The 27386-nt window shown below is 38.1% G+C and overlaps 1 protein-coding gene across 8 annotated transcripts; it reads left to right on the top strand.

The window, feature by feature from the left end:
- Positions 1-27386, top strand: micu3a (mitochondrial calcium uptake family, member 3a). 8 transcript variants are annotated; one of them, XM_015019219.1, is made up of 17 exons: positions 1-336; positions 4073-4220; positions 5674-5705; positions 6232-6310; positions 9258-9305; positions 10200-10282; positions 11358-11429; positions 13522-13563; positions 16473-16568; positions 21321-21335; positions 23045-23139; positions 23230-23401; positions 23762-23770; positions 25555-25663; positions 25768-25925; positions 26549-26613; positions 26768-27386. In XM_015019219.1, the coding sequence occupies exons 1-17, from the start codon at positions 1-3 to the stop codon at positions 26772-26774; spliced, it is 1566 nt and encodes a 521-aa protein (XP_014874705.1). In that variant the 3' UTR covers positions 26775-27386. The 8 variants fall into 8 exon arrangements, with proteins under 8 accessions (XP_014874705.1, XP_014874706.1, XP_014874711.1 ...); XM_015019220.1 differs by lacking the exon at positions 23762-23770 and having other exon boundaries at positions 2-336; XM_015019222.1 differs by lacking the exon at positions 21321-21335 and having other exon boundaries at positions 3-336; positions 23765-23770.

Genomic DNA, 27386 nt, shown 5'->3' with positions numbered 1-27386 from the left:
ATGAGACCGGTCGACTCGCGACAGTCTCGAGCTGCCCTTAAACTTACAGTCACAGCAGCAGCACTGACGGCAACAATGGCCGCTTTCCGCAGAGCGGCAGCGCTGGCCGGCAAACTGAACCCTTGGTCTGCGACTAAAAGCGAGCTTCTTGGGGCTCCCAGCCTGAACGGACGACGGACTCGGAGGTGTCTGACAGCCGGGCTGTGTGCCGCAGCGGGAGGTGTCCTGACTCTGTACTTTTATAACAAAATGTGGAGCGACAGGAAGAGGATGATGAGACGCAGCATCAATGGTCTGCCGCTGCCGTCCATCCCCACCATTGAAGCTAAAGAGAAGGTACGTGGCTACAAAAACAAGGCAGCTAGCGAGCCGGTTAGCTGTTGTGACACGTAGCGACGTAAAAATGAATCTCTGTTGACACAAGGGCCCCTCTAAGGGCGAAAAAAGAGAGAGACCCCATTAAGAAAACAAGTCAAGTGTTGTGTATTCTAGGCATGCTTCCTTCCGCGCGCAGCTCCCGCTTTGGTTTTCCTAGCAGTTACCATGTTTTTTCCTCTCTCCCTCAGCTTTTTTTTTCTTTCTTTTTTGGGTGGGTAAAGTGTGTCATTTATTTCCAACACGCACGGTGGAAACAGTTCGCTCACTGTTTGGCTGCAGAGGAAGGAGTGGCGCTCTCCCTCTCGCTCTGGTGCTGAAATGACAACACGCGCTCCAACCGTCGTCACACTGCGCAGCTGCGCTCGTGACACTTTGACGGATAAAAACAACCCGACACATCTTAGTAAACACAATAATGTTCAAAATGGAAACACCACACTTTAAAAAAAAATTAAAAATGAAATAAAAACATGATGTTTGTCAAGACAATTTTATCTGAAAGAGGAAAAAAATGTACAAATATCACGGTCCTGCTGCTGAGACTGTAGGTTTGAAGCTCAAGACTGTCGGGAGTCGATTGTGTGGATTAAAATTTAACCTCCTTTTTACGTTAAGACCTGTGAAAAGTTATAAATAAATGTATTTTTAATAAATTTATAACCTGCCATGCTTTACAGTAGCATAGCAGTATTTCTGGCACTTTTGACTCTTTCCTGGTCATCAAACATAAGATTATATTTCATAGAGAAGATGACTTGACTTTTAGATGCTTGTCAGATTTAATCAGTTGCACAAACTATATGCCACGAATAGGGGCGCTGCACCAGTGGGGGCGCCAAATCTATGACGTAAAAATTATTTTTAGTCAGCATTTTTTGCATTTAACAGTGGTGATGCGATCTGCTATAATGTGTCCATATTCACCTCAGGAAATGCAAAGTTGCATCCCTGCACTACTCACACTAAAACTTGACTTAGACTTGTGATCTAAGACTCAACTTTTATGAACAACTCCTTCATATATTCAGGAGTAAAATCAACCTGCTACTTAAGCTATGGATTGCAGCTGATGCACAGCATATCAAATCAGTTAATTTTCACAAAACACAACAAAAAACAACAAAAATAACTATTTAATTGAGTTAAATAAATCTTTTCAATGTCAGGTAATTCTGACAATGAAAAGATTGTCAGAATCTTTTTGTTAGATTTCATCATGATTTTTTCATTAGAATATGGGCGATTCTAATGCTTTACTCTATCAAACTGCAATAGTAAGCTATGACTATGTTGTAAAGAGCAACAAAAAATAAGTATTCAGTGGTATCCTGGAAATGTCATAATTCACAAAATGTCAATAGCAACTGAAATGCTGTTTTTGAGGGATGCAGTGTCTAACCAATAATCAGCTGCAGACCTGTTGACGGTAGTCTGGGCAACCGATCTTTCAAAAGCAGTTTCCCTGTCAGTTGTGAGGGTTCTGGAGCTGGAAAACAAGTCGATTTTATTGATTAACTGAATTTGCTGTTTATAAAAATGTTATTTTTAGAAAATCTGAACCCCCCCCCCCGCCTCCAGTTCAGTCATTGGGCTTCTGTAGTTCAGAATGATGTTGGCCTGCTAAGGGCCAACCATTTTTTGCCCATCATGTTGTGGACTTTGACTTTAGGTCAACTCCCAGAAGGAATAACTGAAATTAAAGAAAGTGTCTTTAAAATATTTTCTGTCAGTTGTAATTTATTTTTATGAACACAAGACTAACACTAAGCATGCAGCTAAAGCTAAAATTAAGGTTAAACTGCTATTTGAACTTGCAGCTGTAATTTCAGTGAAAGTACTGACTATATAAACAACACACCACACGTATGACTATCCACTATGGACTTTGTTGTTGGTCTTTCACATAAAACCACAATACATTAAGATGAAGTTAACTGCTGTAGTGTAGAAAACATCAATACTTTTACATTGTAGTGTAGAAATGAATTTGAGGTGACTCTGTTTTGTAATCGCACTGACACAACTGGATTTAAACGGGGTAGTTTATAGAAAATACTTATTTAGAACACGGGCTGGTTTATAAGCGATACTGAGAACGGCAGAGGGAGAAAATAAAACGCTGCAGCTGTGAAGGGGAGACACCCAGATGCCAAAGGGGAAAACACCTGGAGCATCTGCTGTGCAGTCACGAGAAGCAGGCAACACATCAGCTGCAGTTTTAGTGGTGGATACATAACTAGACAAGAACAAAGTGTACCATGTGAAGTCCAGTCGATGCTCCTTACCAATGAATAATTCTCTCTTCTCAGTGAAGCCTGCATGCTTCTATGTCATGTTGAGCGGCATGGGATGTAAAGCCTTGTTGCCTTTGGAAAACTTTAAAAACTCCATTCATTAGTGAAAGTCAAACCCACGGGTGCAGAGTCTCCTAATCTCCATCACAGTTACTTCCCTACAATCAACTATTCATCTCTTACTCGCGCCTTCTAGAGCTCGTTTGGTAAAGGAAGCATCAAAGCTTTATGAATGAACTAGCATGCTCATTAGGATGATTGCTGAGCCGAGCACAAACTCAAACAAGCTTAAATATGGAAACCTCTCTGCTAATTGCACAGCTACAGTCTCTTGGTGGATCTCTGCAGCTAATCCAGCTGAAGTCACAGGTCTGTACTGAAAGGGAGAGACGGAGAGACCAATCAAGTAGAAAGTAGTACCGGCTTGTGTGTGTTTGTGTGTGCCTGTATTCTCTTGTTTAGTTGTAGCAGAAGAGCTGATGCTATTTATAATCTCAGAGAGCTGAATCGAGACTTGGTGCCAAGAATAGATGGATATGCTCATTATTAAAGTACACCATTAAGGAAGAGGCTTGGATGCTGAAGTCCATGAGACTTAGGAGGCGGGTTGACGAAACTGAACAGGAGTTTTTAGTTTGTAAAGCCGACCTATTAATATTCACCTGAGCTTCTCCTGGACTGCTGAAAATGCTATGATCTGTAGAAAAAGCTTTGAACATTTTTGTCTGAGGATGTTTGCACACCTGATAGTCTGGTACACTTGACTGGGAATCAAAGTTGCAACGTTTGTTACATTTTCAGCTGGTGTGGTTCACTTTCACACTGCACTGTGTCAAATAAACCCAACCCTTGAAAAACCTATTTCCACCCTCGCCTGTGGTGGCGCTGCACCAAGAGCCACTAAAAGAAACAACACAAAAATCTCTGAAGAAGACACTGAGGGCAACCTTCTTCATCATGTAATCTGAACAATAACTGAGAGGCATTAGATTTTAGCGTTTATAGAATTTCTCCTTTATCTTTGGCAAAAGAAAACAAAATATTTCTCGTGCTAGTACATTTGCGTTCGTTGTATTTACCCATAATGCCTTGTGCTATAGTTCACTTCCTGTTTCTGGAGCGATCACCAGCCCACTTGGCATTCACTTATGCATTCAAACTGTGCCAGAGTTCACTTCAACCAAACTGAGACTGAGGATTTTGACTTTGGTCATGCATACTGTGTAGTGTAGACTATTTTATGCTTTTCATATTAGGGGTGCGCAGATAAATATGTTGATCTGATAAATCTGTTGATCTGAGATCGGATGATACTCACATTCAAATAACTTGCATATTGATCAAACTGCTGATGTAAATCTGTACAATCTACGTAAAAATGTTGGTTTTACGTTTTGCAGGCACGTCCATTTGACTTTGAGGATGGAGATGTCTACATGTCGTCCCACGAGCATCGTTTCCGGATGTTCAGCTCTGTAGAGTACGAAGGACAGCTGTACATGACTCCACAGAACTTCATCGAGTCCGTTACCATGAGCGAACCAAGAAGTGTGTATCAGTTGTTCATGTTTCATATTTTTGCTTTCAAAAAAATATGACCGCTGTGCACATGCATAAGATCTTACCAACTTATGTTTTGTGTGGCAGATGTTTTGGTTTAAGATCAAAAAACAATATTTCTGAGGTAAGTATTGATGAGCTGTTGGTGCCTCCGCGTCTTGGGATGCCTCGTTGATTTATCACCACTGTCACATAATATCCTTTCCCATTACTTCAAATTAACTAGATTACATTTTCAAGGACTTTAATCTAATTTTTAAATCAAGTGACAGTCATAATTGTGTTAAAAAAATAAGTTAAATCCACTTAATTTATTCGATTAACGTCAACTCTTTACACCCAAAGGTTCACCGGACTTACTTTGAGTGTTCGCAAAACCTTAAAAAACCAAAAATACAATGAATTGGTTGAAATCGATTTATTACCCAGCCCTACCTTCGTCCAGTAGTGGGGTATAAATATGTACTATGTACCAGAGCCTGTTTGAATTTGAGGAAAACCACAATCAATCAAGACTTGATCACATGCTTCTTTTTCATAAGTCATGGAAGCTGTGCTTCATATCATGTTAGCTACCTTTATTTGGACTTGTAGTTTAGTTTTAAATGAGCTCAAATTCACTGACTCGTCAGAGGATTTTATAGGCCTCACATTACTGATCTTTGTTTTGTTTCCATCAGTGTCTGGGATTTATTTAACATGTTTATTTTGCCACGTTCTAAGGCCGTCAAAAACCCTCGGTTTATGAGCACATCTTTGCCGATTCTGTCAGCCTGCTGCTAGTTGTAACAGATTAGGTCTGAGCAGCCGGCCTCAAAGCAGATGGCTTTACAGCTTTTGTTTAGTCTGAGGTTAATGTTAGTCAGACGCACGCAGACACACATTCCATTCGCTCTCATGTACTCTCCCTCTCTTAACTTGTAAATATCTAAATTGGTGGGCTAAGCTTGAGTGTTCCAGGTTTGGAAATGTGATTGCACGCTGATGCAATCAGAAACAATTTCTTTTTTTTTTCTTTTTTTTGCAGCAGTCATGATTGAATAGCGTGCAGAACCGTGCACCTGTATGTGTGTGTTTACATCTCGGCTGTCATGCGATACGGCCGCTCGTAACCTGTCAGCAGCCGCCATCCTCTGCCCCCTTTGAAGTTGAATTAGATGAACTTTGTTGTATAAAACAGAACAAAAGTAGTATGTGCTTTTACAGGGACATTCCACATACTACAAAGGCAGGTGAGGACTACTTCAGACAGTCCAAATGGGATCTGCTATGATGAGTGTATACACACTGTGTGTGTGTGTGTGTGTGTGTGTTTGTAGATGTGTGTGTTGTGACTGTACCCTGCACATTAGGACCCCTTTCTAGATCATACAGATGCTATCTGACCAAGCCCACCCAAACTCTTCTCGTCTTTCTCCTCCTTTGTCTTGTTCTCTGGCAGACAAGAGGCCATGGAGGTCCCTGACCAAACAGGTGGGAAACACACTTTATATCTCTCCTTTTTCCTGCTTCTCCTCACAGGCAAACATCTTTTGCATGTTACATCTGCTGTTGTTCTCTTCGCACTGCATAGTTTTTTCAGCTAAACAAGCTTGACTTGCAGCGCCTGTACATGTATTGAACAAACAAGCTGCAAGGATGTGCAGGTCCTTTGTAATTTCCGCAAATTATTTTATGTTCTTTCCTGTTTTCTGGTTCTATCTTTTATCTTTCTTGCTTTGTTGTCATGGCTCTTTTCAATCTTTCACAACATTTCAAGATACAAGTAAAAATCCTTATCTCCTTACAGCTCCGCACATTTCTTGGATTAACTTCTGATTCTCTCTAGAATGCACTGAAGTCATCATTTTAAATTACCTGATATGTTTTCCATTGCATGGGACATTTAACTTTCCAACTCTTTGCATTATTTCTTCATGAAGTTCAAGTTAGAGCATGGCACCCTGTGTCTTTACAGTGTCTAGCGATTTTGATCATTCTTTTTGTGTGTTTATGTCAGGAACTGGAGAAAATCTTGTCAGATACTCCTCCCGTATGGAGAGGATCCTCCAAACTGTTCCGCAACCTGAGAGAAAGAGGTCAGCCGACACACACACGTGGATACAAACAGTTCATCACTTCTCTGAATTTATAGCTCAAATCTTCATCTCATCTATTTTTTTGATGTACAAAGTGCACAAATTCCCACCCAGCTGACCATACCATTAATGTTTTTCACTTTGTAAATCAGGCGCTACGATTTACAAATCTCTTCTCTGTTTTGTAAAAATATATAAATAAGGCTAGGTGTTTTTCTATTTCTCAATCTTAATGTAATTTGTAGTGCGTAATGTAGTGTGTTTAATGACTGAATTGTTTGTATTTACAATTGGCTGCTCACTGATCAAGATGAAAAGTCACCACTTTCCTTCACCAGACATTTATTTTCTTGATGCCTCTTTAGTTCGTTTGTTCCTAAAAGAAAAAAAAAGACAATTTTTTAATACGACTAGTGGAATATCTTACATAACACGCGAGGTTGCATATTTTCATTAATTATTTGTTGAAATCCACGCTGCCTGAACAAAAAAAACAATCAAATGACTTTAGGACAAGATCTTTAAAATAATCAGAGAAACCTTCAGTTTTTTTTGTTTTTTTTGCTGCTTTTTAACACGGCACAGGGCTTCGTTTTCAATCTCTGATTAAATGACGCTTGTGAGTTTTTGTTGCACTGTAGGTGTCACTAATCCAGGTTGTCATCATGCTGTTCCTCTCAGCAAAACAGCCTGCCGAGAAAAAGGAAAAAAAATAAAAAATCAACCCCCTTTTCTTTCCTCTCCTCTGGTGAAAGATGAGAAATAAGCTTGCCCTAATTAAGCATTTGCTAGAGGAGCAGATAACAGAGAAAGCACAGTCAGGGACCGACTCCCCATAGTGATAATTACACTGAAACACACACATTCAGGGAGATGCTAAAAATAACATGCCATGTGTGATTCACTTCCTCTCTAATGATACTAAAATTATGCTCAGGTTGTATCTTATACCAGGGTTTGGTTTGGTCTAAAGGGACACATGTAGGAGGACTAGTTTCACTTGAAAGTGTAGAAAACAATGAAATGAGGGTAAGAAGTTAAAAAAAAATCATCACAATGATATGGGGATGTAGCGAAGTTGAGGAATGTGAAAAGCTGAAAATACAATCATTAATAATAATACATAATTTACTTTAATTACTTTCAAACATTTATTTTGGTAATTTACCTTGATGTAATTCAGCTTTATTTCAGAACTTTCTGTTGTGTAAGCTACATATGAGTATTTATCTGTGTTTGTAAATGGCAGAAGACACTTAATGCTACATCCCGCAGAACACAAAGACTGCTATCACCGAATTCTGGAAATACATTAGGATTCCTATGTATCTGACTAATTCAGACAAGTAATACTGCACAGTGTTGGCTGGACTCAGCTCCACAGCTCATTATTTCAGTGCTTTTCTGTATTTATACTACATCAGGCTTCACATTTACATACAAGTCTGAGTTAATGCAAATTCCTCTTGTGAGCAGTCTGAGGTCCCATTTCTTCTAACCTCAACCTTTAACAAAAGGACATTTTGCAAAAGGGGAAATTTGTTGGGGCTAATGTGAAATTGGGCTGGTTTACTTTTACAATCTACTTTAACATAAAGGATGCATATGGCTAAATGTAAATAGTTGGAGAACTGTTAGTATCTATGGCTGTAGTTCACAGTTTTGCAGTTTTCTGCCTTGTCTTTTGAGGTTATTCTAAGATGCTACAGAGCACTTACAGAATTTGTTTTTTCTAGAGCTCGCAAAAAAAGCTTGAAACTTTCTCCGTTAACCATAATTTCACTGGAAAATTTGGAGAATTTAAAGAAGTTTCATCATATGTAGGTATAAACAATTAGCTTTTTTACAATCAATGAGGTGCTTGAACTTACACTTGATTCTGTCTTTGGATTCCAGGTTTATTTGTCTTTTGAACAATTATTAAGATTTACTGAGCGAAAGGAAGAGTTTGGTATTTGCAGGAGCTGCACTGTCTACACTAGTTGTAGCGATGTACAGTATGGCCTGTGTTCAGCGAGTTGTGGCAGATGGCAGCTCACACTGAGCCAGATTCTGTTGGAGGTTTTTTTTTTTTCCTGTAAAAGGAGAGTTTATGTTTCTGTTGTTGCTGCTAAGGTTGTCATGATATTAAAATTTCCAATTCACTATCAGTACAAAGAAAAATTGTTAGTATGTGGCACTATTTCCGACATTCCTGTGGCATTTTTTCAAAGAACAGTGTTCTTTCTTGTCGAGAGCCAGAAATACGATTAATGTAAACTTTAAACCAAACTAGGTGAGCGATTATTTAGGTGCATGTAAGTTTTATTTTTAGTCCTATGCCTTTCATCATGATTTCATTAAGATTTGCTGAACTCTTTATTCGTGAGTGTGTCGCAGTGTAAACATTCAGGCTGTCTGCAGAAACCCGAGCAGCATTCTGGTCTTTCCAGGTCCGGCTCTGCGCCGGTTTAAGCGAGTCTGGTTCCAAACCAGCTGCTCCACACAAAGCAGTCTGGATTCAGCTAAACACAAGGCTCACACTCCGACTCCCAACCGGTGTCATGCTCGCCGTCACACGCACTCGTCACGCACGCCGGCGGGAGAGCGAGTCACTCCGATCTATCTGAGCGATCAGACACAAAAAAGTGAGAGGAAGAGAAAATCTAACTCCTTAAGCTATGTTCCACCTACTTATCCAAACACACACATTCACAGAGAAACAAGCGTGTCTGCTGCTGGATACGTTTGTGAACGCTGTGTGGGGCCAAATGGCTGCTGGTGGCTCGGTTGGCAGAAGACACATTTTGAGATTCTATCTCCACAGCCGGGAGGATTAAGGGTGCGTCAGTGTGTGCGGCTGTGTGTGAGGCCCTGAGATCCAGGAGCTTTAAACTTCTGTAAACATAGTGCAGAAAATGCCTTAAATGTGACCTTCCTAACTTTCCTGTCTTGATCTCATCACTAGGAATCATCTCGTACACGGAGTATCTGTTTCTGCTCTGCATCCTGACAAGTGAGTCTGCTCAGGCCTTCTGCCTTCTTCTTTCACTATATTCTTCCTTTTTTTTTATCAGATATGGCACTTGGTTTTTACCCACAGTTACGATCTTGCAGCAAGATTGACTTTTGCTATTTGAAAGGGAAATGATATACATGCAAAACTTGTAGTTTCTCCATTTTTTTTTGTTGAAGCCTTTTATCAGGATGAGGCTTGTAGTTGCAGCAAATATTTTATAATTTCATTTTCAAAATACCGTCTGACCATATTTTTTTTTAAATAAACACAGTCATAAAAATCACAAAGTGCTTTACAAAAAAGGAAACACATCAATAATAATAAATAAAGATTTTACAAATCACGAACGGTTTCTAAAAAATTTGTTTGTTTTTCCATCCAGTATTGACAAGTCAATGTAACTACATTTCTTAATTTTTATATATTGAATATAATATGAATATATAATGGTTCTAATGCCAGAAAATGCTTCAAAATATTATATATTTTTTCCATGTAGAATAAAGGATTCAGTCTTATAAAACTGTATTGTAGCATGAAATTTTCCTGCTCAGGTTTTGTCCCCTCCACACATTTTAGATCTTGAATTAGAGCACATCAAATGCAGCCCCGACTTGATAAAAGCTGTGAATAGCCCTCCAGTTTAGTCCCTATATCCCTTTAAGCAGATGAAAACATGCACCATTAGTTGCAAGATTAAACAAGCATCCAGAGTTTTCCTAAAAGAACAGGGTACATCTCTGAGAAACTTCATTTACTGAAATGAAACCATTATTTCCTTCTGTGCAGCATGTCTGCTATGTCTTCCCTCGCTATTTCTGGCTTTAAAATTACCTTCAGTAAACGCATGCATGCACTCACACCGTGTGTGTTTTCCTATCTGTTCTCCAGAACCACATGCTGGCTTTAAGATTGCTTTCAATATGTTTGATGCAGACGGCAACCAGATGGTGGACAAGAGGGAGTTCTTGGTGGTGAGTTTCTAGCACAGAACCATCAAAGAATACATATCTGTGTTATCTTGGTTATTAAATGTACTGACAGCCAATGTTATAAGATTACTTTTGAATAAAATGTGAAAAAAAGTCAAACGTTCAACAGTTTGTTTCACCGTGTTTTTTTTATATTGTACAGTTGAACATTTAAAATTTACAATCCTATTTCTTTATTGTGAGAATTTATCCCGAGTGGCAGCAAAATGTGAATGAAATTATGACAATATGAAGAAAAATATTGTGTACATGATCAAATGTGATGAATGTGAATTACACTAATGTTTTTGCATGTTTACTAATTTCTTGTAAATAATGAATAGTTTGGAGATGTGATTTTTTTATATGTTTTAATCCACATTTTTGTAATGTTTAAAGCACCTGAAAAGACCTGATTATGAGAGCACCTTATTAAACAGCTTAGCAGAGTGATTGTAGCTTTTCTGAAGGTCTTCACGCGTGTTATATACACAGCAGGATGCGAGGTTTTTAACTGAAAACGCTGCAGGCGGGAAGGGATTGAAGTGAGTGTGGAGGTGGGTGGGAGTGGGGTGGTACTACAGCAGCAGGGGGTGGTAATGGTTTAAAATCCTGTGGGAGCAGCCAGGTGCTACTCAGGGTATATTTCCCACATTGGATGTTGTAGAAATGGATGAGGATTTCTGTGCTATTTAAACGTTAATAGTTGCAGAAAGAAAATCTTTTAAGTCTTTTTTTTTTAATAGGGCAGGATGATGCGACAATTCAGCATTCTATTCTATCATAGTAAATAGTTTTTAGGGTGTCCAAACTTTGTCAGTTAGGGTTTATTTGATGAAGCACAACATTGCATAATACAAGACTGCCCATGTTAATAATATTATAATATAATATTATAATAATAATAATATTATATTATAACATTATAATATAATATAATAATAATAATAATAATTATTATAATTATAATAATAATAGAAGTGGGCATTTATAGTATTATTTATCATGATAAAATTGTTATCACCATAGTAACTGTAAACGTTTTTGCTTGGATCTGAAATGTTTTCCCTCATTCCAGCTCCAAGAAATCTTCCGGAAGAAGAACGAGAAGAAGGGGAGGAGAGGAGATGCGGAAAAGTCAGCTCAGTTGGTAAGAGTGCTGTAGGAAGGCGACATTATTAGTCATGTTTGTGGAGTGACATTTACAGCTATTTTTTTTTACAAGCATTGACTATAATGATGCTCCTATAACTTACAGGACAAATTAGAGGTGCAAAGATCGACAAAGATTTAAACTGATTTTATAAATGTTGCTTCAAGCAGCTTCTGTCACTTTTCAACACTGTTGAAAGTTAAATCAGTCAAAGTTAATGAACAGAATTTGACACCATTCAAGATAACGATCATCTGTAGAAAATCAGACATGAAAACAAATGAAGTCTTTCCTGTGACTAGTGTGGACTGCATGCTGCCTCGTGAAAGCTGACCATGTGGCAACCGTGTTGTTACCGTGACGATTATCCCTGATGTCTACTTGTTATATCTGATATATTTTCAAGCTTTGTTGTCCTCACCTCTGCTATGGTGGAAGCTCAGGAATAACAAGCAGCCTTGCATTACAACACGGCCTGCATCATAAGCATATCCACGTTAAATCCTGCTGACATTCAAGCTATTTAATACCTAAGCTACTTCATATCACAAAAGAAGCACAGCCACCTTCAGTTCTCATGTTTGCATTCACTTGATGCTCTTTGAGTGTCACAAAATTAGCATTGAAAAATAAACTGCTTTCAGTGACAAACTGCGATGCTTTTGTCACTGGAAAACTAAATGGGACCTAAGCTTGTACTGAAAAACCATTTAAACTACACTTATAATTACAATTACCTTTGAAATAACAAGTTCCTCTTAGTAATAAAATAATTCTGTTTAAGCACATCAGCTGATACAATTGCTACTGGAGTACATTAAAGCTACAATTAGTAACTTTTATATCAACATGTTTTTTTTTCATATTTGATAAAGCTGTCACTATGTCCTGACAGTATAAAAGAGACAGATAATCTGTAAATGAATGGAACTCCTCTACCTCCTCCCAGTGGTCCTACTGCCACCTGCAGAAATGCACCGCTCCCCATCAGAAACAGCCAACCAGAGCCAGGAGGAGGGTCTTAACGCTGTCAATCATTCCCATGTACGGGCTCCTCAATGTGCTAATGGGGGAGAAATCACCTAATGTCACAGGAAAACTGTTTACCCGCCGTCATGGGTGTATCCATGGCAGAAAGGGGGAGGGTGTTTTCAGCGTGTACACAAACTGATTGACAGCACTAAGACCCACTTCTTAGCTCTGATTGGTTGTTTTTGACTGGGAGCTTTGCATTTCTGCAGCTGACGTTATGACCACAGGGAGAAGACAGAGGAGCTCGATTTTTTCACAAATTATCTGTGTCGTATCATACTATGAGGTTAGTGACATTTTTAACAAATATGTTAAAAAAAAAACATTTTATAAACGTTTTTTTAAAGGAAGCATCTGCTCTTCCTGTAGGATGGACAACAGTTGATACTGAAATAATTAATTGAGCTGCAGCTTCATTCCTATTAATTTAGCTGTAGCCTATTGCAGATAATTTAAGTAATGTTACGTAATATGTTGTACCTGACAATGTGTTTACCTCGTCTTTTAAAACTCATCTTTACAAGAATGTTTATTTCTCAAATACTGTTAGACATTAAAATTATTGACGCTTATTTCTCATAATGGTAATATTTGTATGTACCATATTTACCATAGTATATATCTGTACAGTTTGGCGTTATGTTAAACACAACATCTATTTCTTTATATGAAGAGTAAATTTAATGCTTATTTCTGAAGCTTTACGCATTTCATTGCATTAATGAAAAGCACTGAATCCTGCATTTAGAATTTAAACATCGTTACATGTACAGTTCAATCCTGGTGAATCATTTAACTCACAAAAAACACTTTTGATAGTGTTAAACAATCCAAACAAAAACATTAACTTTTGCCTCACAAACTGCTCTTGGTCATGCAGTGCTTGCTGTTGTAATGCAAGGTATGAATTCAAAAATTGTAATCTCAGATGTGTAGTAAATGACACATCCTCCTTCCTTGCATGTACTAACATGTATTTTACCTTTTCTCCTCCTCTCTTCTGACTGCATGCTCTGTCCTCTTCTGTCTCTCCCTCATGTCTCTCTCTGTGCGTTAGAGTATGCAGCTGTATGGATATCAGGTTGCCCCCATGAGCAGCGTATGTATCCCCAGTCATAATTTATTAGTCTCCTTTCGTTCTCTTTTGACACATGAAAAAACAGATATGATGATGATGATGATGAGGAAAGAGAGAACCATCGGTGTCTGTGTTCACGATTTCAACATAATAATCAGAACACAAACAGAAACTGAAGTTTTCCTAAAAAGTCTTACATTTTTCTCCGTTTTGCTTTGTTTTGTTTCTTTGGTTTGTCAGGTCAACAGGTAAGTTAGGGCTTTGGTTAACTTGCCTGGACAGGTCATCGTCTCAGTAAAGACGGTCATATCACAGTTTAGTAGATGAATGATTCCATGTTTTTCATCTAAGTCTACTGTCAAGGAGAAGGTTTCTGCTAGTCTCTGATTCCAACGACATTAAAACTTAACGTCTGTGGCTGAAAACAAATCTAGATCTTTATCAATATCTGCACGTGTTTGTAGAAAAATAACGATGCTTTGACTCAAATCCAAAAACTGAACAATTCCTTCTCTCCTCAAGATTTCCTCTTTAATTTCTAGACATTCTTCTACTCTAATTTAGAAGACAGGGTAAAGGCTTGTTTCTACTGTCTCCCAGTTTGGTTCTTTAATCCTCACAAGTGACATTTTCCTCTCATAAAAATAGGTCCAAATAAAGGCCATACATCAAACAAGATGCTTATGTACCTTTCTTTTAAAGAAAATTGAAGAAATCAAGAAAATACGTTGTAATTAATTTGTTCATGCCAGAACACTTTGATTATATGACGACTGGGCTTGCTGTTACTTCACTGCTTGCTCTCCAATTTCCTCTATAAACCCAATTTGGAAATCATTCTGTGCTCTACTAATTAAAAAATACATCAGGTTTTTAAGTTTTTCTGTGTCAGTTCTGCATTTCTTTGGTGTGGAGTGCTTTAAATAGCATTTTCATTCACCCATTTACAGGCAACAAAATTACCTGTGACTTTTTTCAAATCACTGGGTGCAGCAGATGCCTTTATAGTGATTGTAACGATTTGATTGCAAGATTTGGCACAGAAATTGTTTTGCATCTTTGCCAAACAAGTATCTATAAGGTTTATAGTCTAGTATCGGACAGTTCAATTAAAGAAGAATTGGCTTTATTTCTATAAGTGATGGGTATTTTTAAATCACTCTTTTAACATCTCTGTAGACGTAAACTCGTGGCCTAAAGATGTCTTCAATCGCTCCAGTCCACCTGATCCTATGTCTCCAGTAAAATCCTCTGTGTTTGAATTCTTTGATGCCTCGGTGAAAGATGCAAATTGAGGCTGTGTGTCCATCTGTCATGCCAGCTGACCGATTTGCCCTCTAATCGGGGAAGCAGTGGGGTGAATGGACATAAGAATAGCAGCAACAGAGTAATACGTTTAAGAGGTCAGCTGAAATGAACTCTTACTACAAGTGGGATGTGACTTTGATGGTCTGAAGCTCCAAAACACAATCAGTGTTTTTCCATTTGAGCCCATGTTTAGGTACGATCTGTTCTGTGTGTGTTAGTGTTTGGGGGAGGTTCTCTTTATTACAAAGAGAATGGGTGATTTCATTATTGGCGCAGGCCTCTCAGACTGCTGTTAGTGTTGTCTGAGCATTTCAAACAGAAAATGACAAAACACTAACAAGACACATTTTTCTATTTTCAGATTCCATCTTAAAGTAATTTTTTTTAATGATTTTTGCCAGAAAAGCTGTATATATTGTTTTAATAGTGGACTAAAATAATTGTTAAATCTGATATTTAGACAATTTAGTGCAAAATAGCTTTATTATTTACTAATATTTCTCATGAAGACACAAAAGCTGGCAATTTTCAGTCTCTTTATAAACCGTTTTCTTCAGTCTTGTTCCACCCTCTATTCTATACGCAGCTCTCTGTTTTCCACAAACACACACTACTTGTTCTGTCAGTGCTGTGATGGATAGCTCCATTGTCACTACGGAGTTGAGAGTGGCGCAGGGTCATGTTAAAATGGCCGCAGTGGTTTTCTCCCCAGAGAGAGAACCCAAGGTGGGTGGCCAGGCGCTTCACATGGCGGCTCTCTCTGTTTAACTACAAATATACTCTGCTATAACAAGTAAACACTGCTGCAGTATTGTAGTTTTACTGGAGTGGGTTTATTGTATGTACTATCTTAAAAAAACAGTCAACTTACAAGGTACAACTTTGAAAAGCAATCCTTTGATAAGTGATCATTTTAGAGAGAAATAGATAAAAAGTAGATTTGTAACCACTAAACATAGGTGTATTTATTGATTCTGATCCATTTTTATGTTTTGTACAAAGATGGACATGGACGTATTATGCATCAGCATGTGTTTATTAATGGCATTAGTAAATTAAGCTGAAATATTTCATGATTTAAAAAAAAAATCATCTCTTAAAATGATAGTCTTTGCAATAAAGTGTTTTTTTTTTTCCAGTATCGCAAAAGGTTTGTATTTTTAAATCCAATATATGCAAAAAAGAAAAATGGTGTCAACACTGATTGTGATGGATGTTTTTAATTGATTTTGTTTTTAATAACTCATCAAAAGCTGATGTTTTCCCGCATTCAGGATGTGCAAATTAATTCACAGCACATGAAAACTCACTTTAGTGATCAATAATACAAATTCGTCACTTTTTGAAGAGCGTTCAGTGTCAAACAAGTAGAAATAAAATTGCAATGGTTTTGTATTAATAAGAGTAATATTTATTTATTTATTTATTTATTTATTTATTTATGTTTTAGTCATTAATTTTTAGTGCTTTATTTGATATTTTGTGTAGTATCATGTTGGTATGTTTTTACAAAGAATATATGAAAACTGTCTGAGCATATAGGCAATTCACATCATAGATATTTTTTGTTTTAACTGAATTGGAAGTGAACTGATCCTGGACCTGCTTGACCACTCCTACAGGTGTTAAAAAAAGACAGCCAAGAGTTTGTGGCGCGGAGTTACTGGGACGTTTTGAGGCGAAGCGCCAGTCAAGTCCTCTTTTCTGACCTGGCGGAGGTACACAGACCCAGTTGTCCCTTCATCCCTCCATTTGTCATCCCTTCATTTTATGTCTTAATGCCGTAGTCTTAATATACATCCCCGTTTAATATCCCCGAGAAATTTTGCCGCGGCCGATTTGACAAGAATAACCTCCGAAACGTTCACCTTCAGAATAAAAGCCTGCTATTGTTTCCTTATCAATTCCTTTTTAATGAGTCGTAATGTTTCCATCCGGTCCCTCCATATTGCTTTTTGTGTGTTTCTGTGCCGTGTTGTGTCTTTGGTGTCAAATCAGTTTAGAGCAATAACAGAATTATGATCAAGTAGACTGCAGAACACATTCATTTGGCTTAATATGATAGTATAGCATGTGCATTTTTATTTATGTGCTGGATTCACATAGGTAATATGTGTCATTTTAAATTACAAATGTGTTTATTTTCAAAAATAGTAAGCAATATTTACAGCGTTTCAGCTTTTTAAACTGAATTATGATCCAAATAACACAAGCGGCTGCCTATAAATGAATAAAGTATATAACTCCATTCAGTTAACAGCTATAGTACTGAGGTGAATCCTAATATTAGCAGGTTAGCATGTTAGCAAGATCCTTAAAGAAGCTCACTCAAATTTTGCTACAAAAAAAACTGCTAGGCTGCAGATGCTCTACTGTGCATTACAAATGAAAATGCTTAATTTATTATTTATACGAATAGTAATGAGGTGTTGCAAACTTTTACAAAACGTAAAGATAAAACCTAATTTATTTTGAAAGGTTTTGACCAAAGACGGAGGGTATTTTATGTATAATTACAGTATGCATATGCCTAATTAATTACATCACATATCAATGTTATGAACATCTCCTGTTCACTTTCTAGTTCACAAGACAGATGAAAATAATTGTTTATATACCACAGAAACAAACTAGTTTTTGCTAGTGGGAAGTATCTGTAGAGCTGAAACATTTAGACAAAATAAAAAGAAAATAGTCACACTTGACCTCAATCTTTTAGTTTCAACTTTGACTTTGGTTTTTGAGAACAAAAGGATAAGACAAGGATGTGTAATGATTAATAAGAGCTAGCACAGTGCTAACAGGTTAGCTGACTAATGACAGACTGGCGGCTGTGGTTAGCAGCGGAAGCTACTGTTGAGGTAATAACAGTGCTGCTCCTCGGGGCCGACCTTGTATTTATACCGAGCAGTCTTTCATCTGTCGGGATGTAAAGTGGACAGGACAGACGAATCAGACGGAGGCCGAGGAGCTGTCAGCAAAACAAAGACATGTCAAGCTTCTGAATTATTAAAATCAACTTTTAATGCTCATTGTCAGCCCACTGGCTGAACAGTTTTCAAGGAGGGATTTATCTTTTATTCGCTTGCTGAGTCACTTAACTCTAACATGGTCAGATGTTTTTTAATCAGCCGTCTATGGTTTTTAGGTCTGACTTACATGGTTTTCCACTTGTGCAGTTCTGTTTGAACTGCTTATAAATTGGTTAATATGATTTAAAGGATACAGCAGCTTACATACAATAAATAAGGAGTTAAAGACCAGTTTAAAACTTTTGCACAGCACGGTACAGAGTCATGGTAAAACATAAGTACAATCTATCAATTCTGTGTTTTTATAGATCCAATTTTTTTTTATATCTAACCAAAACCTTAAACGGGAAAACGTACAAACCTTAGATGTGTACAAAATAAAAATGGTGTATTTGTTTTTGGGTTTTTTTCCACCAACAAATTTGAAATGTATAACAAAAAAAAGGGTCAGAGTCACAACAAAAAGCGCAAAATGAAAGGGCTGCTTCAGATTCAGAGGAATCTGATCTGATAAGTGGAAAACCTGAGGGTAAATAAAGACAGAAAGAGATCTAATCAGAGAGTCAACAAAACAAGGCGAGAGAGGCCGAAAGCAGATGACACAGGTCAGCAGACTGAACAAATGTCGAGGTACAAAGCGAGGTGAGAAGAAAAGCATTTCGGGAAGTACATTTAAGGGAAAAGAAAGAAACTAGGTTGTATTTTGAGAAAGATGTGTTTACTCAATGGATTAGTCCCTATTGTAACCTTGATGAGTGTGTGGGGGGGATTGGCACTGAGTGACAGGCAGACAAGGAGCGAGGTTAAGAAAGGTGCCTTGGTGTTTGTTACATGAAGAAGACACTGACAGGTAGGATGGAGAGAAAGGAGATCAGATTTATCAGAGCAGCAGCGGAAACGGGAAAATACGACACATAAAAGCAGGAAAGAAACAGTAACAACATGGGATAAAAAAAGCAAGTGAGCATTAGAAGAGGGGAAGCGGTGCCTATAAAAGTATTGAACGTTTTTTATTTTTACGTTTTGTCATGCCAAAAAATGTGAACTCTTTCCACAAGTCAAATTTTAACGTATTTTTAAATGCGATAAAAAAGGTTTTCAACTTTTATTTTCTACCAATGAAAATGTGGAAACTGCACATTCACCTTCCTTTAAATTCAGTCAACTAATTAGGAAATATATTTTCACCATTGGAGATACAGCGGCTCTATGTAAATGTTCAGAAATTAGGGAAAGAACGTCAGTCAACTAAAAATTAAATTTTTTCTCTACATGCAAACACTACGTACCCAGCATGACGAGGCGTCACTATTTCCAGGTTTTTATTTGTAAAATAAAACCAGATATTATTGCATTTTTTTTGTTCACTTTGCAATTATAACGTAAAATCCCTTTAAAATACATCATAACTTGTGGTCGTAACCTGACAAAATGCAAAAGTTGAATACGTCCGTAGCCCGAAGGTGTGGGCTGACTGATGTGAATAAAGACCGACAACGGGCCTTTCCTCACGAGCGTTACTCACAGGTCGGGAGGGTGAGAAAGAACGTTTAGCGTTTACATCGGTAATTACTGTTTTTACTCTCGGCACCCCCGATCAAAGACAGCCGAGCTCGCAAACACACACACAGGTGGACAAACAGACACATGCATTCGCCAGGTGTTGGCTCGTGCCTTATAGGCGTGGTAACCATTACGATGTCAGGAGGATGATGAGCTCACGCTGCTCCCGACACTCTTCCAGGAAAGATAAGCTTGTTATGATCAGAAGAAGACAGAAAAGACTCTTCTAAATCTGTGCAGTAAAAAAATTTTTGTGATAAATTATCACTTAATTCCATCTAGAAATCTTTTCCTGCATAGTCATAGTTTATTGAACTGGTGGCCCCATTTGCTGTCACTTTTCTGTCTTTTAATTTGAGCAAAAAAAAAAGCCTAATAAAAAGAAAAAGCGCAGCCATTGTGGGCAGAAATCCATTTATTAAGCTAGATTCCTTGTTTGGATTTTACTTCTGACAACGGCTTAGTCGTTTTAAGAGAAAAACAACACGACTGTGAGGAAGAGGGGATTCCAGTTAACGGGGAAGAGAGGCAGAGACACACACCATCTGGATGCTGTCTAGTTGTCTGCACAGCTTGTGTGTCATAAAGACTTTGGTAATGTGTCAGTTTAAAGATAAAAGAGCAAACGTATTGTTATGCTGTTTGTTAGTAATAAAGGGCTTAGTGACAAGAACATCCAGTAAAGTGACACAAGAAAGGCAAGACAATGAAATCATCTGAAGCTCAGCTCGTGTTTACATGAAGGTGGTCCTCCCAAAGAGACAAAAGTGAAAGAGGACGTTCAGTAAAGTCATCCAGTTCTCTCAGCAGCGATCGGCATGTCACAGGAGGTTGGTTAGTGCATCGGCTTGTCCTGAGTTTGAGCTATTTCCAAATGTTTTCCACCTTTAATGATAACCCGTAAAATTTAACTGAAAAACAAACTGAAATATTTTCTTTGGAGAGGCAGGAGGCACCTTTAAGCAGCAACCATTTGGTATCAGACTGTAGAAGGGCATGAAATAATTTCCAAGCTATTATACTTACCATGGATCACGGTGAAGACAGCCATTGTTAAGAAAAGAAAAGATGGTGCAACGATGACATTACCAAGAACTGGATGTCAGTTCAAAACTGATGAACAAATAAGAAGAAAAATTGGTCTTTGCTATGAAATGTCAAGATGGAAACCTTTTCTAATAAAGGAAAACATCCAAGCCCTGCTAAATTTAGCAAAAGCACATTTGAAGTTTCCTCAAATCATGTAGGAAAATGTATTACGGCCCGATGAAACCTAGGATGGACTGAAAGCATGCTTCCAAATCAACAAGGAATAGCTTCACCACAGGAAGATTTCTGTTTCCGAATAGCGAGACTCGGCTCAAACCAGAATCTGGTTTCAAATCTACAGAGAGTTGTGGTCAGGTGATGCTCTAACAAGCTGACAAAAGCTGATTTGAAGCGTTTTGGCTAAAACACATTCACAGACAAATGTTTTTTTTTTTTTATGTTAAATTCAAAATGTATATATTTTTGTTCAGTTTTAGCTTAGTTACGGTCCTGAATATGTTGGGGGTTTTTTCAACAAACTGACATTTTAAAAAAAAAATAAGCATGGTCCAGTTAACAATTAATCGATTACTAAATTAGTTGATTAATCTAATTAATGATATGAGCTCAACATAATTCAACTTCCAAAAGAGGCAAATAAATCTATGTGAATAACTGTGACCTTATCTTAACTTGGTCACTGATATTTTCTTGTTCCAGGGTAAAAAAACAAACAGCAACAACATGTAAAAGTTAAACAAACACAACAAAAATTGTTTTCTTCCTGTCTCATTGAACCTTGTCATCTTGTTTGACTTGTCCTTCTTGTCCCATGTTGGACTTTAGGATTTTACCCTTGAGGTAGAACCACGAATGGCATCGTGGTGATGATATTTATGATGATGATGATGATGATGATGGAAATGGCATAATCGCTCCTCTTAATTCGAATGAAATGAGATTTTCATTCAATCTGACGTGTGCGTTCTTCTCAGCATGGCTGTGGGTTTGACTCGCGGGTTGGCTGGGTGGGGGCATGGTGGGCAGCGAGATAGAAGATGGCCTCTCTTTTTTCCCCTGATGCTTAAAATCATCGTCACCTTTTACTAAGAGCTATTCATTACATTCTTCATTTTCAAAAGGATTAGGAATTGTGCCTGTCACCTAGTTAAAAGAGACTAAAGCTTAAAGAGTTAATCAACAGAGAAAACACACAGAAGTTACGCCTTAAAATCCCATTGAATGGGTTTCAAATGACCAGGATCACTTAGGGAACATTCACTTCACACACTCTAGGGAGGAAGGAAGACCAAACACAAAAAAATCAAGGTAGTAACGCCATCTGAGTTTGAAAGGTGACAGACCGGATGGCCATCAGTTAAGGGAAAAAGGTGAAATCTGCTGAAATGTTTTATGCATCTGTGCTTACGTTGGGTTTGTGCGGCGCTTCTGTTTGGGATGTGATGTCCTGTTCACATGTTGCTGTGTGACGTTCGTTGAGAAATGCATGAAATGTGGTGTCCTCCATGTGTTCTGTGTGTGCTCCATGATGTGTTTGTGGGTTATTTTTGAGCTGTTTGTTCAGAGGTGTGTTCAACGTGATCTACCTGTTCAATGTGCTGACGGCCAGTCCATCCCCACTCTTCTTCCAACCTTTGGCATGACTCTTTTTGTCATTGTGTTTTGTGCTAACTGTGTGCACTTGTTCATCGGTATTAGTTTGTATTTGAAGCTACCGCAGCAAACCTCCGGACCAGCCTGGACTGCACAAATCTGGATATGATGACCCTGTTTTAATAATAATAATAAAAAGGATTATTTTAACTTATAAGAAAAACAGATGGAACATTTTCCTGGCTTTACATCGGGAATTGGAGTACCCTATCTGCTTTTTTTTCTTCTTGCAAAATTATTCATACTTTTACTTAAGACAGGCTTCAATACATTTCATTTGGATTTCATGTGATAGACCAACACAAGATAATGGCACAACCGCAAAACCTAACTTGACATGACCTTTGACCTAAACTCACATAGATTGAGAGCCTTTATCATCCTTCGTAAGGATGAACTGATAAATCGGTCGTGATTTCCTTAATAATTCTGGGTAACTGGTGATCAGCCATGTGTGCCACACTTTTCATTTCTTTCTTTTTTTCTGTAAAATACATGAATAAAAAAAAATCTTTTTCCTTCCAATTTAACAACTGCACACATCCGTGTACCGATCTATCACACAAAATCTCAATGAAGTATTTTGAAGTTTTTGCTTGCATCACAGCAAAATATGAAAAAACTCAACGCAAGGCAGTATGTTTTGCAGCCTAGACTGGTTTTGTTTGATATCTTCGATGGCTGTTAATGATTTCAGACGATATCTGAGGTGAAGCTGTGTTTTTGTTCATCCGGTGCATGTCGTGCATTCATGCAGCAACATTCTGGCTCCTGCTCGTCTGCCTAACCCGTACCAAGGCTGGATCCTTGACAGACTCGCCCCCTTTCCTCTGCTTGTTTTTCTCCTCTAAACCAGCATCCTTTATAATCCGTCTCTCTACCTTTGTCTCTGATAGCGCTCGGATGAGACCATCACCATTGACACCACCATACTGGTCCATTTCTTTGGAAAGAAGGGAAAAGCAGAGCTCAACTTTGATGATTTCTACAGGTACCTGGTCATGCTGACCACATGGTAAATGTCTCTTTTCTCCACTCCCACCTCCCTCTTCCTCACCATCTATTCCTTTCTGCTTGGCAGGTTTATGGATAACCTCCAGACTGAGGTGTTGGAAATTGAGTTTCTGACCTATTCCAAAGGAATGACCACAATTAGCGAGGAAGACTTCGCCAAAATCCTGCTGCGCTTTACCAACGTCGAGAACATCAGCGCGTACATGGAGAACGTGCGCCAGTGTATTCCGGACGAAAAGGTGCAATACTTTGAGAGCACTCTGCGTTATTCTTTTCCGCATATCATTAGATTTGTTTCTTTTTTCCTTCTGTACTGGTGCTGATGCCTTTCAGGCAGTTCACTCAGCCTGTATTTTCCCAGTGTGGTGTCCGCCTAGGGCTGTTGATGCTCTCAGCACTTCAGCACTTCTTCCCTTCACTTGACCTCACACAAAGATGCACACAAACACACTTTTAATAGCGCTTTCAGTCACACGTGATTGTTTGTCTCTGTGTATCTGTCTGTCAAGCGAAGGCTAGCTATGCTTTGGCTCATCTTCCTTGTGTCGATCTGCAACCCAACTCTATTTCTGTCCCTCCTCTGTTTCATGCTGTGGAAGAAGCAGGAGGTTTGTTTCTGCCTCATAAAAAAACGCAACCTGCAGCCACAATCTGTCACTTGTTTCCTTTCTACATTTTAGTTATTTTATTGTTGTCTTGTGTTTGTCTTCATTTGATTGCCATTTGGTTGTGTTTAGGTTTGTGATGTCAAATTTATTTTATTAGGTTAAATGAATATTTCTGTCACGATTTTGCATTTAATTAGCAGCACAAGGCATGTTATGCAGGTTTTATGAACTTTCTTTTTTTTTTACGAGTTTGAGACATTTATTTGATGAAATTCCTTGTCCTTGTTTGAAAACAAATGTCCTTTTTTGTGTGTTCAAAATAAGAGCAGTGTGTAAATTTTAAAACTGTTATCACCAGCTTTTATTTCCAAACATGATTACACCTTGGGAACACAGCAAGTTCTTTTCCAAAAATCAAAACATGAAATGAAGAAGAACATATCGGTTTTGTTACTGCTCGACCAAGAAGTGAAGAAAATTGATTATTAACCTTGTTTTCTTCTTGAGACCCACTTCAACAGCATTTCCTCCTCCAGATTTAGCAGCATGGTCTTCTCAAGTAAAACGGTGTTCAGACAGGTCGAAGATCCCCGTTATCCGATAATTAGACACCATATGATACCTGAGCCACGATGTGTCAGACAGTACTCTGGTTTGAGTTCAGGATTCAAAATGCTACTCTGTTATTCCTCAGTCAGTCGGTGTGTTCTTTTGGCAAGTTGTAACCGCTGCTGTTTTTTCAACAATGGTACTTTCTGACAGTTTGACTTTGCATATGAATCTTCTCATTTGCGCAGTACTCACAGGAAATTGTATTTTTTCTTCGGACACCATGGGAGATGTTCATTGGCTCCACGGTCAAAATCGGCTCTCATTGTCGCAGTTGGTGCGGTGGGCAATTGCCTCAACTACACCTTCTCTTCTTTTACGATAACATGGCAAATAAAATGAGCTCTTGCAGTTCGTCAATCATTGTTTCCTCCTCCTCCGAACTGGGGAACTGGTAATAATCAAGCCTCTCTGCCATAATTGCTGTGTTTGCTAAGCTATTGTAAACCACATGTATCACAAACGTGAAGGGAGTGTGCAAAAATAAACGCCCTGAAATTGAGTGATTGCGCGTCAACTGCACGGTTTTGGCCCAACCATCTTTGCCATCTGAATATTCTTCTATCAATTTAAATTGTAGTTTCTCTGTTTCCATTTTTAAGCATTTTGAGATCAGTTAAGCTGAGCAGCTTTCTTTCCCCCTTTCCACTCAACCTTTTAATAAAATGATTGTTCTTCTCAAACACATCTGGAGTGACACATCTTAGTGTCTAGAGAAAAATGCATTATAATCAGCATTTACGACTTTTGCTGTCACCAGTAAGGCACGTGTTTGGTACTAATATAAAGCCACACTGCTATTATTTTAAACATATTAATTAAAGTTTCAGTTACATCCAGTCAGTACCATGCATGTCTCGACTGTTGAGTCTGAGTGGTGATGTTGAGTTACTATTATTTTGAATGCGACTTTATCTCTAACATTCATAGTGTATCTCAGTTTTTCCTCATTTATGGAATAATATAAAAATGCAGCAATATATGTTTTTGATTTCATTTCAAGTGGATGCATGATAAGGAATGCTACGTTCCCACACGACCCATTTAGCATGGTGTACATCAATCGAAACTGCTCATTATTTCCCCAATTTGAAGTACTTTGCTCAGGACAATGATAGGTCTTCATTACTTCCCCACTTTATCTGGCAGATTCTCACCTAGTTTCTCTTTTTCAGGGCATCACCTTCGATGAGTTCAGGTCATTCTTCCAGTTCCTCAACAACCTTGAAGACTTCGCCATTGCCATGCAGATGTACAACTTCGCTTCACGTTCCATCGGACAAGGTAGTGAGAACCCGATCAGGCTTAAAGCTGCAGGCGCTAATTGTTGCTGCTCTATCTCCTGGTTTTTGTGTGAATGCCAAGACGTCTTCGTATTTTCCCACTAGATGAGTTTGCAAGGGCGGTGTACGTAGCCACGGGACTCAAGCTGACACGTCACCTGGTGAACACCATCTTTAAGATCTTTGATGTTGACCACGATGACCAGCTGTCCTACAAGGAGTTCATCGGCATCATGAAGGACCGGCTTCACCGGGGAGCCAGGGTGAGGAGCTTGCAGCTTCCTGAGAAAATGCGCTTAATTACTGAAATTACAAATATCCTTGTTAAAAGTAATCAACAAAAATTATGAAAAGATGAGAGATGTCTTCCTTTTAGAAATATATACCTTTATTTACAGATACAGTTTGGGATAAGTATGTCTTTACTGGAGCATTCTACACTGATCTGAGATATTTAATCACGTGAAAACTGTCCTGGGATACCTGAAAGACATTTATGATATTATGTCTGGTGCTATACTGCCACCAAGTGGCAATTTTTAAAAAAAACTACAATAGTTCATATCTCTGGTGCTATACTGCCACCAAGTGGCAATTTTTTAAAACTACAATAGTCCAAAGTCATGCTAAGGAGTTATTCAGATCTTAGCTGTTAATAGTCAGAACTGCGTTTTGTGCTTTCTTACCACTCTTGGGTCTTTATTTTTTTAAAACATGGACTTCCTGCGTATTTTATTCTCTTTATTTCTGACTGTTGTATTTGAATACAAGATTTCTTGACTCAGATGTAATTTCCTTGGTCATGTCCCTGTTTTTTAACAAAAGTTATTTCTTTCCTTTTCCCTGCCTTCCTCATTTCTCATGATGGCCTCTACTGGCATCTCAGGGGTATAAGTCGGTGGAGAGAGCCTCCTCTTTTAGGTCATGTCTGAAGAAGGAGCTGGCAAGCAGATAAGTACCACTAACAACTAAAACGATAATCAAGATATTTATTGAATATGGATTGTTTGTTTGATTGTCTTTATTTCCTTTGAGGAATGGAGAAATATACAAAAAAACATGTTGACGTGTTGAATTGAACGTCTTCTCATTGCTTTGTGTGCACCAGGTGAAGGGCCGGCGCTGCACCTTCTTTTCCAGCTGCGTTCGCTCTGAAGCCCGGAGACAAGTACACCAGCTATGGAGGACGTATAAGGAGAGGCCTTAAAGGAAGTAATAACTCTAAATGAACTCAGACTTTTGATTTATAAGGAACCTGATTGAGCAGCTTTCTCGTGTCAAATACAGATCTCTAATCCAGCTTCCAATAATCACAAGCATGACTGCATTGACTGGAAAATGAACAATGAAGATTCTATTGTTTTTTTGGTTTTTTTGTACTTATGCCAATTCTGTCACACAGAATGTAACAACAAATATGATATGCATATTTTCACTGTTTTTACATTAAAATTATTGTTTCTAATTTCAATGCTTAACTGTAATAAAATTGCAACTTGTTTATATGCTAAATCAATATCACAGTTTATTTTTTAATAATTTTTGACCAATTTTGGTTAATTCCTGTACAACTGGTTATTAACTTGAAGAGCACAAGAATTAATAAATACAATATATAATGTATGTAAAATGTCATAAGCATGTTGAATTTAACGTTTGAAATTAAGACTTCAAACATGCACATGACTAACAATGAAGAATTAAATAGCTGTATTTCAAATGTT

This window comes from Poecilia latipinna, unplaced genomic scaffold (genome assembly GCF_001443285.1).
Source record: "Poecilia latipinna isolate Pla-1442-1.1 unplaced genomic scaffold, P_latipinna-1.0 Scaffold2392, whole genome shotgun sequence".
In the NCBI taxonomy this organism is placed as follows: domain Eukaryota; kingdom Metazoa; phylum Chordata; class Actinopteri; order Cyprinodontiformes; family Poeciliidae; genus Poecilia; species Poecilia latipinna.
Note: the sequence above shows the minus strand (reverse complement) of the source record. Positions and strands in the feature narration are given on the sequence as shown.